The sequence below is a fragment of the Acanthisitta chloris genome, unplaced genomic scaffold (genome assembly GCF_000695815.1).
Source record: "Acanthisitta chloris isolate BGI_N310 unplaced genomic scaffold, ASM69581v1 scaffold3574, whole genome shotgun sequence".
Lineage (NCBI taxonomy): Eukaryota > Metazoa > Chordata > Aves > Passeriformes > Acanthisittidae > Acanthisitta > Acanthisitta chloris.
Window position 1 is genome coordinate 176,508 of NW_008669700.1, and position 15,652 is coordinate 192,159.

Genomic DNA, 15,652 nt, shown 5'->3' on the forward strand with positions numbered 1-15,652 from the left:
CTTTTTGAACTGGCAAGGAAAGTGTAGTACATTTGAATAAGGAGATATATTTTAACAGAAAAGGTTACATCTAAGCAAAATATATGCATGGATTATTTTCACGTATATTTGAGTGGAAAAACACATAAAACTCTAAGTATATTAGTAGTAGCCTTAAAACCCTAATTTGAAAGTAATTGAAACATTTTCAGAGCCATTGTCTCGTATCAGGACATCTTCCTTAAGAAAGGCTGAAGTACACAAACAAGGGCAATGGACTTTTGGGAAATGCAGAAGATTTTGTAAGAACAAAGAAATGATCACATCTGTATATGAGTAAGAATTAGGGATATATAACAGTTTAAAATGTTGTCAGGTTTTTTTAATTATTTGCAATTTTCTACCAAGAATGCAGTTATTGGGACTTGGCTGGATAAATCTGAAGGGTGCTTCATCAAAAGTAAAGCTTTAAAAATTTTGTACACAAAGGAAATAATATTTTAGTTAGAATAATGATGTGTTCCCATAATACATTCACCAAAGATCATTATGCAGCTACAGTTTATTGTCTATCAAAATGGTAAGCTGAAAGAATTGAACAAATGCAGCATCTGCTCAGGAAATCTATTTTCAGTGCAATACCTTCACCCGATGATGCATCACACTTACACCAGGAGCGTATGTGCACTTCCAGAAATTCATAGCACAGTGCAAGTGAATTTCCTTTTGGTATACTATTTCATCATTTCATTTCCTTCCCCTCCAACTCCAGGGCTGTACACATTATGCCATCTATATCACTAGCAAAAGATAGTTTTATAATATAAGTTAAAAGATGTGTACAGCTTTGCAAGCATGTTTATGCAGGAATATGCTGCATTTATAGCAAGCAGTCTTGTAGATTCAGAGTAATTTAGGCTGGAAGGGATCCTAAGAGGTCATCTAAAGTCTTGTTCAAATAACAGCCATCCAAGTTCGATGAGGCTGTTCAGGTCTTTGTCATGTTATGTTCTCAGGTTCTTCAAGGATGGAAACACCTCCACCTTTCTGTCAATGTGTACAAGGGCTTAAATAATCTCAATGTGATCTTCCCCGCCCCCTTTGTCTTTGGAGAATTTCCCTCATTGCAACTTGCATCCAATTGCCTCACAAGGTTTTGCTCTGCACTTCCAAGAAGAGTTGACCCTATATTCTTGACAACCCTCTTTTGGCAGAGTAATGGAGCACTGTGACTGACCCCTCCTCAACTCCCCCCCAGCCTTCTGGTTCTCCTCATGCATCATACGCTCACACCTGTGAATAACTTGCCAGGTTTATCTCACCAGTAAATGTATGTCTCTAAATATATGAACTATTATATCTCACCTGTCAGGAAGGTTTTCTTGCTGACTGTTACTATACCTTATCACTTTGAAATGTGTTTTACCATAAATCTTTTTTCTGGTTAAACAGAAAATTTCACAGCTAATCTTTTCTGCTAGACCACTGAATCTACTCTAACAAAGTACCAAAACACTTGCTTCTATGCAGTCTGCTGTCCCAAACCAAACAGGCATCTTTGGTGCATTTAATTACAGAGTGAACAAAAGAAACTGAATACAGTTCAAGTAGCAAGACCCTCCACGCAGCTTTATCAGGTTACCTTTCCAAGTCAGTAAACCAGTTATTTTTTCCCTTAAGATAGGACCTTGTCTACTCTGCCAGTTTTGACTGGGGTAAAGTTAATTTTCTTCACAGTGGTTGGTATGGGGCTGTGTTTTGGATTTGTGCTGAACAGAGGGTTGATAATACGGAGAGGTTTCTGTTATTGCTAAGCAGTGCTTACACAGAGTCAAGGCCTTTCCTGTTCTTTGTACTGACACACTGGTGGTGCTTTTCTTCCCAAGTAACCATTATGCATGACAGGGCCCTGCTCTCCTGGAGACTTCTTTTATTTCCTCATTATCCTGCTCTGATTTTGATTTGTAAGAAATTCAATTAATTTCCCCAAGTTGATGAGTAATCTCTCCTTGTCCTTCTATCAACTCATGAGCCTTTTCACATATGTTTTTCTCCCCTGCCCCATTGCGGAGGGGAGTGATAGAGCAGCTTTGGTGGTCCCTGGCATCTAGCCAGGGTCAACCCACCATACCTCATATAAAGGAGAAATGTTTCCCGCACAGATAACATGAATAAGATTATCCTGAACTGCCAAGAAACCTGTTTGTTTCTGTAATCCTTCGCATGTAACATTTTCTTGTCTGAAAGAAACCCCAGCATACTTTAATCAGACAATATTCAGTTATGGGGCAAGTGTGGGTGTTGGCAATAACACATGGTCTTCCCACAGAGCCATATTCAAACCTTAAATCCATGAACAGGGAAGAGTGGAGCATACACAAAGGAAGTCCCTTTTCATACTGAATGGTGGAAAAGCAGATTCCCACAGCAGGGATCCTGAATGTTAAGAGCATTAAACAACATGGTGTTTTTCAGTTTTCATTTCTTGTCATTTATTTGCTTTCATTTCTCATTGCCCGGTGAAGGGTAAACATCTGTATCACACCTCAGGCACCAGAAGATGCTTGACAAAAAGGAAAGGAACAATGGAAATGGGGAAAATAAAAGTTCAAAGCTCCTTAAATATTACTTAGTTACACATCTGTATGTTTTCATGGCAAACCCTGGTATTGTCAGTTCACCAAGTGTTTAAAATGTGTATCTTTAAAACATTAAATCTACAGATTTTTGATTTACAACAAATATTCTAACATAAGGAAACAAGCAAAATTATTTCAGTAATTTACATTTTCACTTTTTTACTGAAGGATAAAGAGTAAGCTAGTTTCTTCCAAGTTTTCTTTCTGTTCTTCTAACAGTTCATCCATGAAAAATCCTATACACGAACTACCGGGTGTCACAAGCATTAAATTACATTTCAAATTTTTTTTTTAAAGCTATTAATGCTAAGAACCAGACCATATAGCAAAAGGTACACAAGACCACTGGGGACCTTCACTATCTTCAAAGTCTAGTCTTTCAAGACAAAGCCTAACATCTAGTAAAAGATCAAGTACATCAGAGCACATGATTCCAAAACATATCCAGTCTACTGTTCCAGTAGAGCTAACTTAGATTTGAAGGTTATGGCTTAAATCAAAGAAATTTGCAATTTCCCAAACTGCTATTGAAACAATGGCACATATTTCAATATGACAACTTCATTTTCACTGTATCTTTTCCCCTTAAATGACACTGTAGCATACAGATTGCACTAGTGTCAGGGAAAGGTAAATCAGTAAGGATTACTTGCTCCTCTACATCTGTGAGTCTTTCCTCATTCCAAATTTGGAAACTGTAGTGGTACCTTTATCAAGACAGACTGCAACAGTGGTAATCTTCAAGCACCATACCAAGCTAAAAAAAGCAAAAATTGCAATCAAAAAGAATTCCCTGCACAAGTACATCAGCCTGCCTTTAAAAATAAATGGCTGTGGTTTAATCCTCTTACACTGAATGAGAAACATTTTTCACAATGGCAACCTCTTCCAGGACCTCTACTGAGGCTACCGATCACGATAGCAGATGGTCAGGATGGGCTGATGCTAGGTAGCCTGTTGGTATGACACACAAATAAAACCACTCCACATTAAAGCAGCTTTTCCACAGACTTAACTTTAGAAATAATACAGGCTCATAATATAACTTACTTTCTGTCTTAAAGGAAAGTCAATTTGTATTCATAGCTCTTCTCTATTGTATACCTCAGTGTTTAAGGGTGAAGATATGCAACCTCACAGAAAAGTGAGAAGTTTTCTACTTTGCTTAAAATAACAAATGCACAAAGTCAATGGCAGCAGTGTTTCAATGAAGAAAATGCAAATCTCTCAGAAAAATACATCTTCAGGGAAGCTGAAGTCAAGACTACAGAAAGCAAATTTTAACAGTTATCAAAAAAGTGCACTTACTAATTAGTATGTTTTACTTCAATGCTATTCTTGAAATAATCTTAACCACAAAATAATTATAGTACCACGTGCATATACCTGCAGGCGTGGTATAAAGAGAGTGACAGAGTGAGTACAACGTATAGTCATAAGACACACCAGATTACCTGTTCTAAACTGGTGAGGCACAGCCCTAACGAAGTGAGGTATAGCAGAGAAAGCAACCTATGAGACTTCCGAAGGCTAAGTGTGGGCTCCATGTCTGTGCTCATGCTAATCTTTCAGTGGCAGTAGTGGTCAGCTCAGATGCAGAGCAGCAGGGCAACAAAATAAGAAGAACTGTCAGGGGATGCTTTCTTCACAATGGCTGGGGAGCCCTGGGCTAAAAAAAAGTCTTTTTGAAGTCCTCTTCAGCCCTGTCTTTTCTGACAGGTTTTGTGAGCAGCTGTGATATGAGATAGTTGGCTTACATAGGCCAACATATTCATGCCCTGCAAATAAAGTTCTACTTAATATATGTTAATTTGGGATTAAAGCATTTTTTTTGTCTATAATAGAGTTGTAATAGACAGCTCCAATCTTTTCTGTAGACACTAATCTAAGGAAATAAAATTGCTTCTTTTTACTATGTCTGAGCCTCAAATTGTTCTTGAATCTGAAAGTATATTAGATCATTTGAGCGGCAGAAGTAGCCTGGTTACACCTAACACATGGCTCAGAAGCCTGCCCTGGCTTTCTGTAGTTCACCTGTGCACATGATTTGCTCTGTTTTCTAATTTTCTTTTTTTCCAGTCACAGCCTGTAGCATACACCGCACATTTCAGACAGAAGGCAGAACATTCACATGAAGCACATTTTTAAACCAATCACTGTGTTCTTCAGAGAAACAATATAATAAATGACAAATCATTCTTGATCCTCATCTCCAGCATGTTCATTTAAAGTATTTCACAGCAAATAGTTCCAGGTCTTGACATGTTAATACAGTACAATATATTTAAAGGAATTAAAGAAGAAATATTAACAACTTCTAAACTATGAGGTGCTCCAGATAATTTGTTTTCTGAATTGTGTACTGCTTTATAGAAATAAAACAGAAGTTGATTGATTCCTATAAGTCAGTAAACAGAGCAAAGGTGAAAATACATTATTAAGAAAATAAATATACTTGGTGTTGTCAGGAGAGTCAAAAAAAAGTGTATAGGGAAATAAATGCAGCTGTATGTATTTTGTAAGCAGTGGTGGTTCTACAATTCCCACCAAAGTTCTGAATGTGCCTTGGTAGGATCAGGTATGCAACAAGTCTTGTTACACAAGTTTTATCTATGATTTCCTGCAAAAAGCACAGTTCACAACAGATCAGTCTGAAGATAGGTCTGCCTTGGACCTCTTGTTTTCACAAAAAGGTGAAAAAGCATGAAAACTATACTCCACCCCTGAAATGCTGATGGCAGCTGAAAAAGTAAGCAAAGAGCCATATTCCATGCTAACTGCAGCTTGCACAGCCTTGAGCTGCAGAAACAGTAAATGAAATTGATGTTTACTTTACAAAAATCAAGCAGTTGTATGATGATTATTATTAAGATCTGAGATCCCAGACATAACCATTCAGTAATTAAATATCAGCATTGAGAGTTATTTGCTAGTACCTCTCCATAAATGTTTCAGAGTTTTGTTCATACCAAAGCTATTCAGCAGTTAATAATTACCATTAACTACCACCTTTATTGACAGTCTCAGACAGTATGCTAGGCAGTAAAAAAAGTGCTTTCTACAATGTGCAGCAACAGGACTATGAGAAGATATTCTTGGGTCTCCTCTAATGGAAAAGAAATATTGAAATTGCAAATCTGTGGGTTTTTTCCATAGAATATTTCCATTATGCCAGGTCAAGACCAGAACGACAAAAATGGGTAAGTTGACTTAAATGATTTATCTGTATACTGCAAGGTGTTTTACAGTTATTATCTAAATATCACCAACAATGTGGCAAAAATGCAGGGCAAGTGTCCATATTTAATGCTGAAGGTATGAAAGGAGAACTTTTTTCTTATAAAACAGATTTTGCTGAATTGGGTAAGATTCCTTCTATCAACAAAGCATTCAGGGAAAGAAAGATATTACTACACATACATATTTCATTTTACTTTATATCGTTCAACAAGAGGAGTGAGGTGAGTAATGACTACTGTAAGCATGCAAAAGGAGAAAAACTGGATTGTGGACTAACAAACTGTTAAAAACTTCAGTGTAGAGAAGAATTTTCTCTTTGATTTGTACAATTACTGTGTATTTTACCTCAACAGGGAAATAATTAATTCCTATTTTACTTCACAAAAGTCTAATGGTCAGTACAACAAAGGATCATTCATTTCATGAGCTACATTCTTCTTCTAAAGCACAGAACTTGAATTTAAATTAATCAGATTTATGCAAGCATTTTTTCATTTACTGGCAGAGTAACAAATATTATGAACATACCCAAGAAACCAAGAATGCGTTTGGGGTAAGATGTATACAAAATTTGGATTATATGAGGTAGTAACAGTAATAATCTCCACAGTCAGTGATATTACTTAGAAACAACACAGTCACTTAGTGTTCAGAAAATAAATGAATGTGCTATTTTCAAATTTACAACATCCTATTTTCACTGTTTGAGCAACAGCTTAAAGGCAAGCTTTTCCACCCCATTCTCAGTACGTATAGGATAACTGAAACAGGAAGGAAATAAAAATACAGTAGTGAAAGAAAAGAAAAATGGAAAATAAAAAAAATCCAAGAACGTGCTAACTCACAGAATACAATCCACCAGCCACAAAACACAGCATGGCAACTACTTTTCTCTCTACAGCTACTGCCCTCATCACCTCTTCTTTATGCTCTGCCTCACGTTATTTTTACTCAAGACAATACTTCTAAAAGGGTAGCATCTGTAAAATTTAAAATACAGGAAAGACATTGTTTCCTATCTACGACTAATTGCAACATCTAGAGGCATCACTCTTATGCATTATCATGGCTACTACTGGGATCAGTACTAATAAATAGTATTAAGTTTCAACTGATTTCTAATCTGAAAAATAGCAAAACAGTTTAAAACACCACAGTGACAAACTCCAAATATGCATACGTCAATTTTTCCCTTCTTTCATAGAAAACTCTGCTAATGTAATGTAGTAACAACATTATTATACTAGAATTTGAAGAAAAGTGTAAATCCAGAATTTAAAATACAGTTAGTAGCTGCACACACTGTCACAGAGGCAGGTGAGCCCTATCAGCTTCCATGAATACATTGCTTCTCAAAACACATCTCTCCTTGAAGTTACTAGGTGTCACTAGAAACCATTTTCCTTTTGCAGTGCTACAAAGGAACTGGGATTTTAGTACACAGTGTTCTCTCCAGCTCAAACTTTTAAAGCAGCTGTTTACTTTCTGGGACTGAACAAATAACATTACTTCTGAAATTAATATTGTGATAATCTGAAGTTACTCATGAAGACATGAATGAAGCCACATAGAAAATGTGATATATGGGCAAACAAATTATCAGTGTGCACAAAGATAGGTTCTTCAAGCCCTGGAAGCAAACCTGGCAGTGACTAGACCACTGCAGAGGAGCACAAAGTTGTTCCTCAAGGAATACAGCCCAAATAACTCAATGCAAAAAGCGGGAACTGCCTTTAGATGAGCCACTGGCAGTTCCTCTGAGGAAGAAAAATATGAATGACCACTAGCATTATTATGTTCTTTGTTTACTCAAATGCTAAGTATCTCTTTCAATTGACAGTGCTAAGCTGATGACATGAAACGTGAGTGAACTCTTAAAAGAGTTCAGTAAGTCTTTCCCCCACAAAAAAATAACAGTTCATGACAGGTAGGAAAGGCTTGCAAAAGGTTCTAGGAAACAGGATATTACAGATATGAACAGGCATGTCTTAACAGCTTCTCTAATTTTACTAAGAACGCAACTACGGACAATTGCTTAGGGATGAAGGGTTAGTTTGTTTATAACTTGTCATTTTTTATCATGGCATTTTCACTATAGCAATTTGTCAAAATAAAGCTTATGCAAACACAAAACTGTTTGAACTCATTTTAATATTCCAACCACTGGTGATTGTTTTTACACTGAAGCTCTTTGATTTTTTCGTTTGGTGTTTTTAAAAAGAATCAAAATAAGCAATGGATTTTTTGCAGAAGCCCTTACCTCCTCTGTGGACTACGGTTCTGAGAGAACTCCGAATCACTGTCCTTTGATGTTGGAGAGCCCTTATATGTATAAAAAACATCCTCTGTTTCAGTAATATAACTAATCTCATTTGTAAGGTTATCTACAGATGAGTGTCGTGGCTTACGAATTTCATGACGCAGTCTAGGACTCCGCCTTAAAAATATGAAATATAGACACAAGTGGGAAAATTAGAATATTTCACAAAACTCTATCAAAGCAAAATTTCTATCCTATTGCAGTTATGACCTAAATCTTCATGATAGGCCTGTTAAGTCTTGTTTTAAACTATCAATTTTGAAGTATTTTGTATGGTATATTAGGCAATCATACACTGCTACGTTCAGTACACAGAACTAATTTGGTGTTTTCCCCTCTCTAAAAGTGCTACCAATATTGTAAAAGTTTTAATCATAGGATAACTCAGGTTGGAAGGGACTTAGAGGGGTCATGTAGCCTAATCCTCCACTCAAAGCAGGACCAACTAAGGCCAGAGTAGGCTGATTAAGGCTTTATCCAGTCAGATCTCAAAAAACCTGAAGGATGGAGTCAATGCCGCTTCCCCAAGCAACCACTGTCCATGTGGTGAAGCAGTTTTTCCATTATATCCAGATAAAACCTCTCGTTTCAACATATACTTCTTGTCTCATCCTCCCACCATGCAATACTGAAGAACCAGACCTCATTCTCCTGCTAGCCTCCTCCTAAGTATTGCCAGGCTGTTATTAGACATCTGGGAAACCCCCGATTCTCCAGGCTAACTAAAGGGGTGGAGTTATCTCAGCTTGTCCTCCATAGGGTAAGTGCTCCATCCTCCCAACTACCTTGGTGGCTGGTGGTCTTTGCTGAGCTCACTCCAGATTGTCAGCATATTTCTATGCATATATGGGCTGCAGCACTCTAATAAGGTCTAATGAATGCTGAGCAAATGGGGGCTATCAATTCCACTGACCTAACATCTATGATTCTGTTAGTACTGCCAGGTGGTTGTGGACTTCGCTGCCAGGGCACACCAGACCATGTACCACATCTACCTATGAAGATTACCAGGTCCTTTTCCAGAATTGCCCTGCAGTCAATACTGCTGCAATTCCTTCCAGGACTCTGCATTGCCTCCATTGAATTTCATACATTTCCTATTGCCCACTTCTCCCTTCTCTAAAGGGACTATCAAGGTCCCTTTAGAGAGCAGCCCTGTTCCCAGGCTTATTGATTCATCCACCCAGTTTGGTGTCATCTGAAAACTTTATGACTAAGACCTCCACTACCTCCTCCAGGTCATAAAGATGTTAAGCAGGACATGTCCTGAGACAGATCCCTGCAGTCATCCACTTGTTATTGGCTTCCAGGCAGAGTATGATGAATTAACAACTCCTCTCTGAGTCCAGTCATCCAACCATTTTAATTTTTTAACTACCTTGTTGTCCACCCTTCCAGAACATAATGTTAACTTGGGTGTAATATTTTGGCAGACAGTATCAAAAGCCTTGCTAAAGTTGAGGTGACACCCACTCTCTTCTCCTGTCATCATATATATTCACAGATTAGCAGTGTTTAAATATATATATGTACACACTACATAATTATTCTGTTAGAGTACATACAATTAGAAAAGGTAGGAGGCTAGAAGTCACGGGAAAGGCTTAAACTAGATTTACCAATTAGGGGTAACAGGAGGTGATCGAGAAGGAAGGCTTTTGGTCTCTAGATGCTCAACAGATAAGGATCGTCTCATAGATGGGTTCCAAACCATGCCACCTATGACTTTTTTGCAGTATTGGTTGTTTACAGACCTGTAAAGAAACAAAACAACTGTATGTGAATTATTTTTGCACAGCATACTTATATGAAATAAAATGTGCTTATGAAAGTCAGTTTTCTATTTCATATGTTTTAAAGAGTCCCTCATTCTTATCCCTTCTTACTTTACATTCTCACAGACACATTTGCTATCCCCCACTTGTGGCAATGAAACTGTTTGTTAATCCCTGCTACAATGCTAATCATAAGCCTGGATAAAAATAACTTTTTCTAAGAACTATTTTTAACCCAATTGTGCTTAAGGAAATGGAGGGGAAAACAGGAAATTCAGTATGTCCTACTGGCACTGAACCAACTGCCTGACAAAACACAGATCACATACAGGCAAAATATTGATGTTCCCTGTTAATACTCATAAAGGGGTAACAGTACACCAAGAGCTTCAGTGTGCACACGACAACTTTACCCATCTACCTGCTGCCTCATCAGCAAAGAGCCACACCAGACAATACTCTGTTTCTAGAAGGAAGCCACATTTGACTGATGTTTTCCTTATAGGAATAAATCAGTTTTGACATGAAAATTGGATCTCCAGGTCTGGACTGCTTCTTCTGACAAGAACCTGACAACATAAGTGTTGCATCAGAACCAGAACCTCAGCTAGGAAAACAGTAAAAATATCTTACTAGTGAATTTATACAGCATAAATAAAATATTAAAGTAGATTGAAATAGATATAAACTAACTTTTATGTGACATTTTACACAGTTTTCCAAAAGAGAAGCAGAGAGATAAGCTGCTTATTGTTCAGTTTAGAGGCCTAGGATTTCTCAGGGAAAGAAGCAACTTACGGCTTACAGAGAAACCACCTTTGGTTCATTAAGTCCTGAACTGTACATAATGGGCAGAGTATGTGAGGAGTTCACGATAGTGCTAAAAAGTCTCAATTTTACATAGTATTAAACAAAAATAAAAATTGTTCATGCTGTAGATAACATGCTAATATCAAACCTTAAACATGTTCTTCATTGTACTGTTTTTTTAAATACAAGTAGAAGAAAAAGCAACCCAAATCTTTTTTTAATATACTGAAGTAGTTCACCTATCCTGCTCATGATTTTAAAGGAAATCAATTCCTTCATCTTCTAAATGTACTTTTAAAGCTTCTCCCAGTATATAAAAAAAAAAGTGAAAACTTATTATGAAGTGTCCACACAGCAAAATCAGCTATCATGTATGTTTTAATATTTAGTAAACAAAGTCCATGAACTCGGGAGAAGCTTTTGCCTCTATTATCAATTTTATTCTTCTAAGTCTTTTGAAGACTCTGGCCTTCCACAGAAACAAAGAATTCTTTCAAAGAAGCCTTACATGGCTGGGACAGAGAGGGAGACTGGAAAAAGAGGATGCATTATGAAAAATGCATTTTGAAGAATTCCACATTATTCATGCATTGTCCAACACAGGTACATGAAGTACAGCATAACTAATGTGATGCAAGCCAGAGCCCTAAAACCTAACTCTAATCCTAAAATCCCCAACCCTGACCACAGAATCACTTATGCAATATGTTCTCTAGATATTTCAGTTAAGGTACATAAGACAAATAATCTCTTGAATTCCAAGTAGCTGCCCTTCAGATGCCAAATGTCAGGATATTTTTCAGCAAACATTCTGGGAGGCTGCCAAAGCCTTTCTGGAATGGGCTGTAATATCTTGAAGTGACAGTTCCTTTCTCCCATCTATTACTGAGGCTATCCTTGCTGAAAAAAAATAGACACATTTTTAGCTTTTCAGCAAGGAATGAGAATGAGCCTAGGAGAGGTTATTCAGCATCCAGTCCAGAAACATTGAATGAACTCACCTCTCAGAATCTGGTAGATGTGATTCAACCTGCTCTTAGAATAAGGCTTGCAGGTGATTTATACAACTCAACAGACTAATTTAAATGGAATTCCACTAGTACCTAAAGCTAAGTGAATCTAGAAGGGTACAGAGATGTGCAAATAAGAAACTGTAATCAAGTATTGCAATAGTTCAGTGGAACTGACACAATAAATGCTAGGCTATCTGCCTCACAAGTGTAGGAGAAACATAGAATAAGACAGGCACAAACTCCATAGGAAAACTTGTGATACTTCAGATAGTAAAACCTGAATATGGCCCCCTTCAAACCTGACAGAAGTTGCATGAAAAGAATTATAAAACACAAGTCAATCTTAAAACCTCCAGTGCTGAATAATGTGGTTGGTGAGATTTTTGTGTGCGTGTTTGAGTTTGCAGTTTTGCCTGTTTGTTTGTTTGATTTACCTAATGCAAACTTTTGCTCCCTTTCATAAGGGAAAACGCAGAATCTCTTTTTCAGTTGTGTAGCTTCCAGATGAGCTCAGAAACATCCTTGAAAAGGAACATGGAAGCCTATGTTGTCGCTTACCACATTCCAAAATCGAAAACAAGTAGAAAAGTAAAAATTTTCAATATGTCACAGATGACTTCAGGAGTCATGTGTTCACAGCTTGTCTTAAATCTTTTGAATAAATAATTTCCTGAGTGATAGTGACCAGGTCGGTAGGAACTACTAAAAGTCTTCCAAAATTACTGTTGCTTCTTACACACTTTAGTAGCCTTTCATAGCAATGATTGCTGAGTCACTTCTCCCTCACACAGATCCTAAATTTCATGCTTGTTTCTGGTATAAATCAGGCCAAAGAATGCATTAGTATAGAGGATATCATTAAGCTGATGGAAGATACGTCAATGACTGATTCTCCCTAAAGATTCTATAAGAGTCTTAGTAAGCAATTCAGCTGAGACAATGCCTCAGAACATGAAATTACTTGAAAAGAAGTCTTTCTTAGTAACTCAGATCAACAATGAGAATTATCCTGCATGCTGCAGGCTATTAAGAAATTGTAACAGCAGATTTGTCAAAAATTGAATGCTTGGTAAAAATGTTTTCTTTCTTGACATTACAAGGAGAGCACAATGCCTGTATATATATACATATATATATATACACATGTACATATATACATATACATACATACATACATATATATATATAAGCGCATCACATTTTTTAATCTATTTGCAAATTTCAGAGTAATAAAGGACTCTAAGACCTGATAATCCTACAAACTGAGAGTCACCTCCTCAACACTTCCACTAAAGGAAGAACAAGTTCATATCACTCCACAAAGGAGGTAAGTCTAAAAATACGGAAGTATAGAATGTTAGAAAACTAGAATACTCTTAGTCCAACTATTTGGTTTTTGTTATCTAGAAACTAGATCGTCTAGCTATGATCTAGGACTAGGTGAAATCATGGAATACCACTCCAGCAGAAAACATAACCTTTTTATCAGATTTCCTACTGTTGGACAGCCCTCATGGGTTAACTGCTTCATTTACAAGCAATACCAGTCCAGTTACTATGAATTTTTGTGGTACTTAAAGAGACATAAGAATATAAAAACCCAGAGAGCCACCAAAGTCTGAGCAGCTATTTGTAGTATGATGACATGATCCAAAAGTTTTCGTTTATCCAAATAGAAAAGACAGAATCAACCTGGAGAATTAAATGTAAAGTTAAACTGTTAAGGGAATACACTGGAAAAAACCCAACAAACACACACTACCCACAAACAAAAAGAAAACTATCAAATACTTCCCCAAAAATCATCAGAATAGGCAGGTTTCTCGAGAGTCTACAGATAATCGAAGGACGAAAGAACCCTTCAAAAATCTCACATTCCATGAAGCAAATGACATAAGACTTTCTTTAATGAAAGATACCAAATACCTTTCACACTAATAATGAATGAAAAAGAATGATTTTTGTGGGTGGAGTAGGCTGGATGGGGATGAGATACAGACAAGACAACAAAGATGCAGGATATGACACATTTGTAGCTGAATTGCTGATAAATGAAACACCAGAACAAATCAACATAATCAAAGAAATCACTGGGACTTATATTCATCAAAAACAGTCTAAAAGCGTCTAAGAAAAAAGAGCAGAACTACTTGAGTAAAACCTCCCACTATAAAAATCATACAGGAAGGCAAAAATAAAGGTCAATTGCAAAGAAATGAAGGACATTACAACATGAAATAACTAGACAATAAATGTCCAGCTTAAGTTTAATGAAGTTAAGGCCCAGCTGCTGCATATGGAAAGGAATAATCGTATCTTCATATAGGAAAATGACAGGCTCTGAAGTATTACTTCTGGGGAACTAGATCTTAAACACCATTATAAAACTACCAGCTTTATGACTAGAACCCAACCAGGCAAATGAAGTATCACAAAAGGGGTATCTTGAACACCTGAACAGGACAAAGCTTTTCATCTTGATGTCAGTAATAAGTGGTTGGTCCAAAGCACTCCAGAAATTGCCCTAACATATTAAACAGAATGTGTATATGACACTAAGGGCAAAACATTTCAAAACAAATCTGGTCTGCAAATTCTTACTGATTCATTAGCTACACGACATTTTTACTTTCTAGTCTTTTTATACCTCAAATGAAACAGTAAGTTGAAAAAATACCAGTAAAACATATATTCAAACACCTTTTCAGGAAATTACAAGTAAAGTTCCATTGTAACAATACCATGTTGCAGAAACTGAAATGACAGCTATATTAACTTGTCAAATGGTTCATATATAGATTGGGACAGAGCTGTGTGCAGGATTGAACTCTGCCACTCCAATTCGATCTATCACTGACAAATCCTCCCATTCCCGTTACAGAGCAAAACATGTTTTCACCCAGTACTTACTTTGCTGGATTTCTTGAACCCAGTGTCCAATAATGTGACAATATCTTTTTTTCATGAGGTAGTGACTTCTTTGCCTGAAAAAATGTGTGATGCTCTACACAAGATTTCCAAAGATTTTTGCATGCTCTGTAATTTAACATGTTGAAGGCAACAATATGCTCTCTGGATTCATTCTGCAATAGTAGGAAATACCATATTTCAATATATACAAGCAGATCAAACAGGAAACGTGCTCATAAAACAACAATAAAATTATTTCAAGCTTAAATGGGAAAAATCCATTTATGAAAACAAAAAATCAGCATATAGTAGATTTTGAGCAGGAGATGGGCAAAAGAGCCCTGTGACCATGTGAAATTCTCAAGTACAAAATGTGCATTTTAAAAGGTAATGAAATATCTAAGTCTAGAGCAGTCAAGATTTTGTACATATGAGTGTGATTTTGAACAGCTAAATATATTTTCAGGTTTCCAGTCAGATCTTGACCTCCTGAGACATACAAAATTCTTTAAAACATTTCATTAAGGGCACAGTGTAAAAAGGAAAAAGAAAGTCATTCTTTGAATTCAAACTCTCACATAAAGCTTCAATTCAATAAAGTTCCTTTAAGTGCCATAATATGCAAAGGTTGTATGCTTGATAGCCTTTCAGAAGAAGCTGAATATGTTAATAGTGATCCATCCTGTGGGAAAGAAATTAGCTGTGATGGATTTCTGATTCTCTTTCTGAAAGATTCAAAATGTTGACTGTAGACCAGCACAGTTCTTATTCTTACCTTAAATCTTGCACCCCTTATTAAGCCTACATGTCATGAGTTTTTATAACATCAGATATTCACTGATCCACCAGTCTTGCACCCCAGTCCTTATGTAGCTCTTCAGTAGAAACAGAAATACTGCATACTCCTAATCGAGTAGCTGGTCAATAGACTGAAGCAGTGAGAGGGTACAAGAGGAGGTGAGTAGC

General features: G+C 36.7%; 1 protein-coding gene across 2 annotated transcripts in view; it reads right to left on the reverse strand.

Annotated features, from left to right (window-relative positions):
- Positions 1-15,652, reverse strand: part of PTPN3 (protein tyrosine phosphatase, non-receptor type 3) — a 57,215-nt gene that overhangs the window by 33,518 nt on the left and 8,045 nt on the right. Inside the window, exons 3-5 of one of the 2 annotated variants that reach the window (XM_009073402.1) lie at positions 14,687-14,859; positions 9,798-9,932; positions 8,119-8,295 (exon numbers count right to left, since the gene is read on the reverse strand). In XM_009073402.1, the coding sequence (XP_009071650.1) occupies positions 8,119-8,295; positions 9,798-9,932; positions 14,687-14,859 (485 nt within the window). The remainder of the gene's footprint in view (positions 1-8,118; positions 8,296-9,797; positions 9,933-14,686; positions 14,860-15,652) is intronic. The other variant, XM_009073403.1, reaches the window with a different exon arrangement.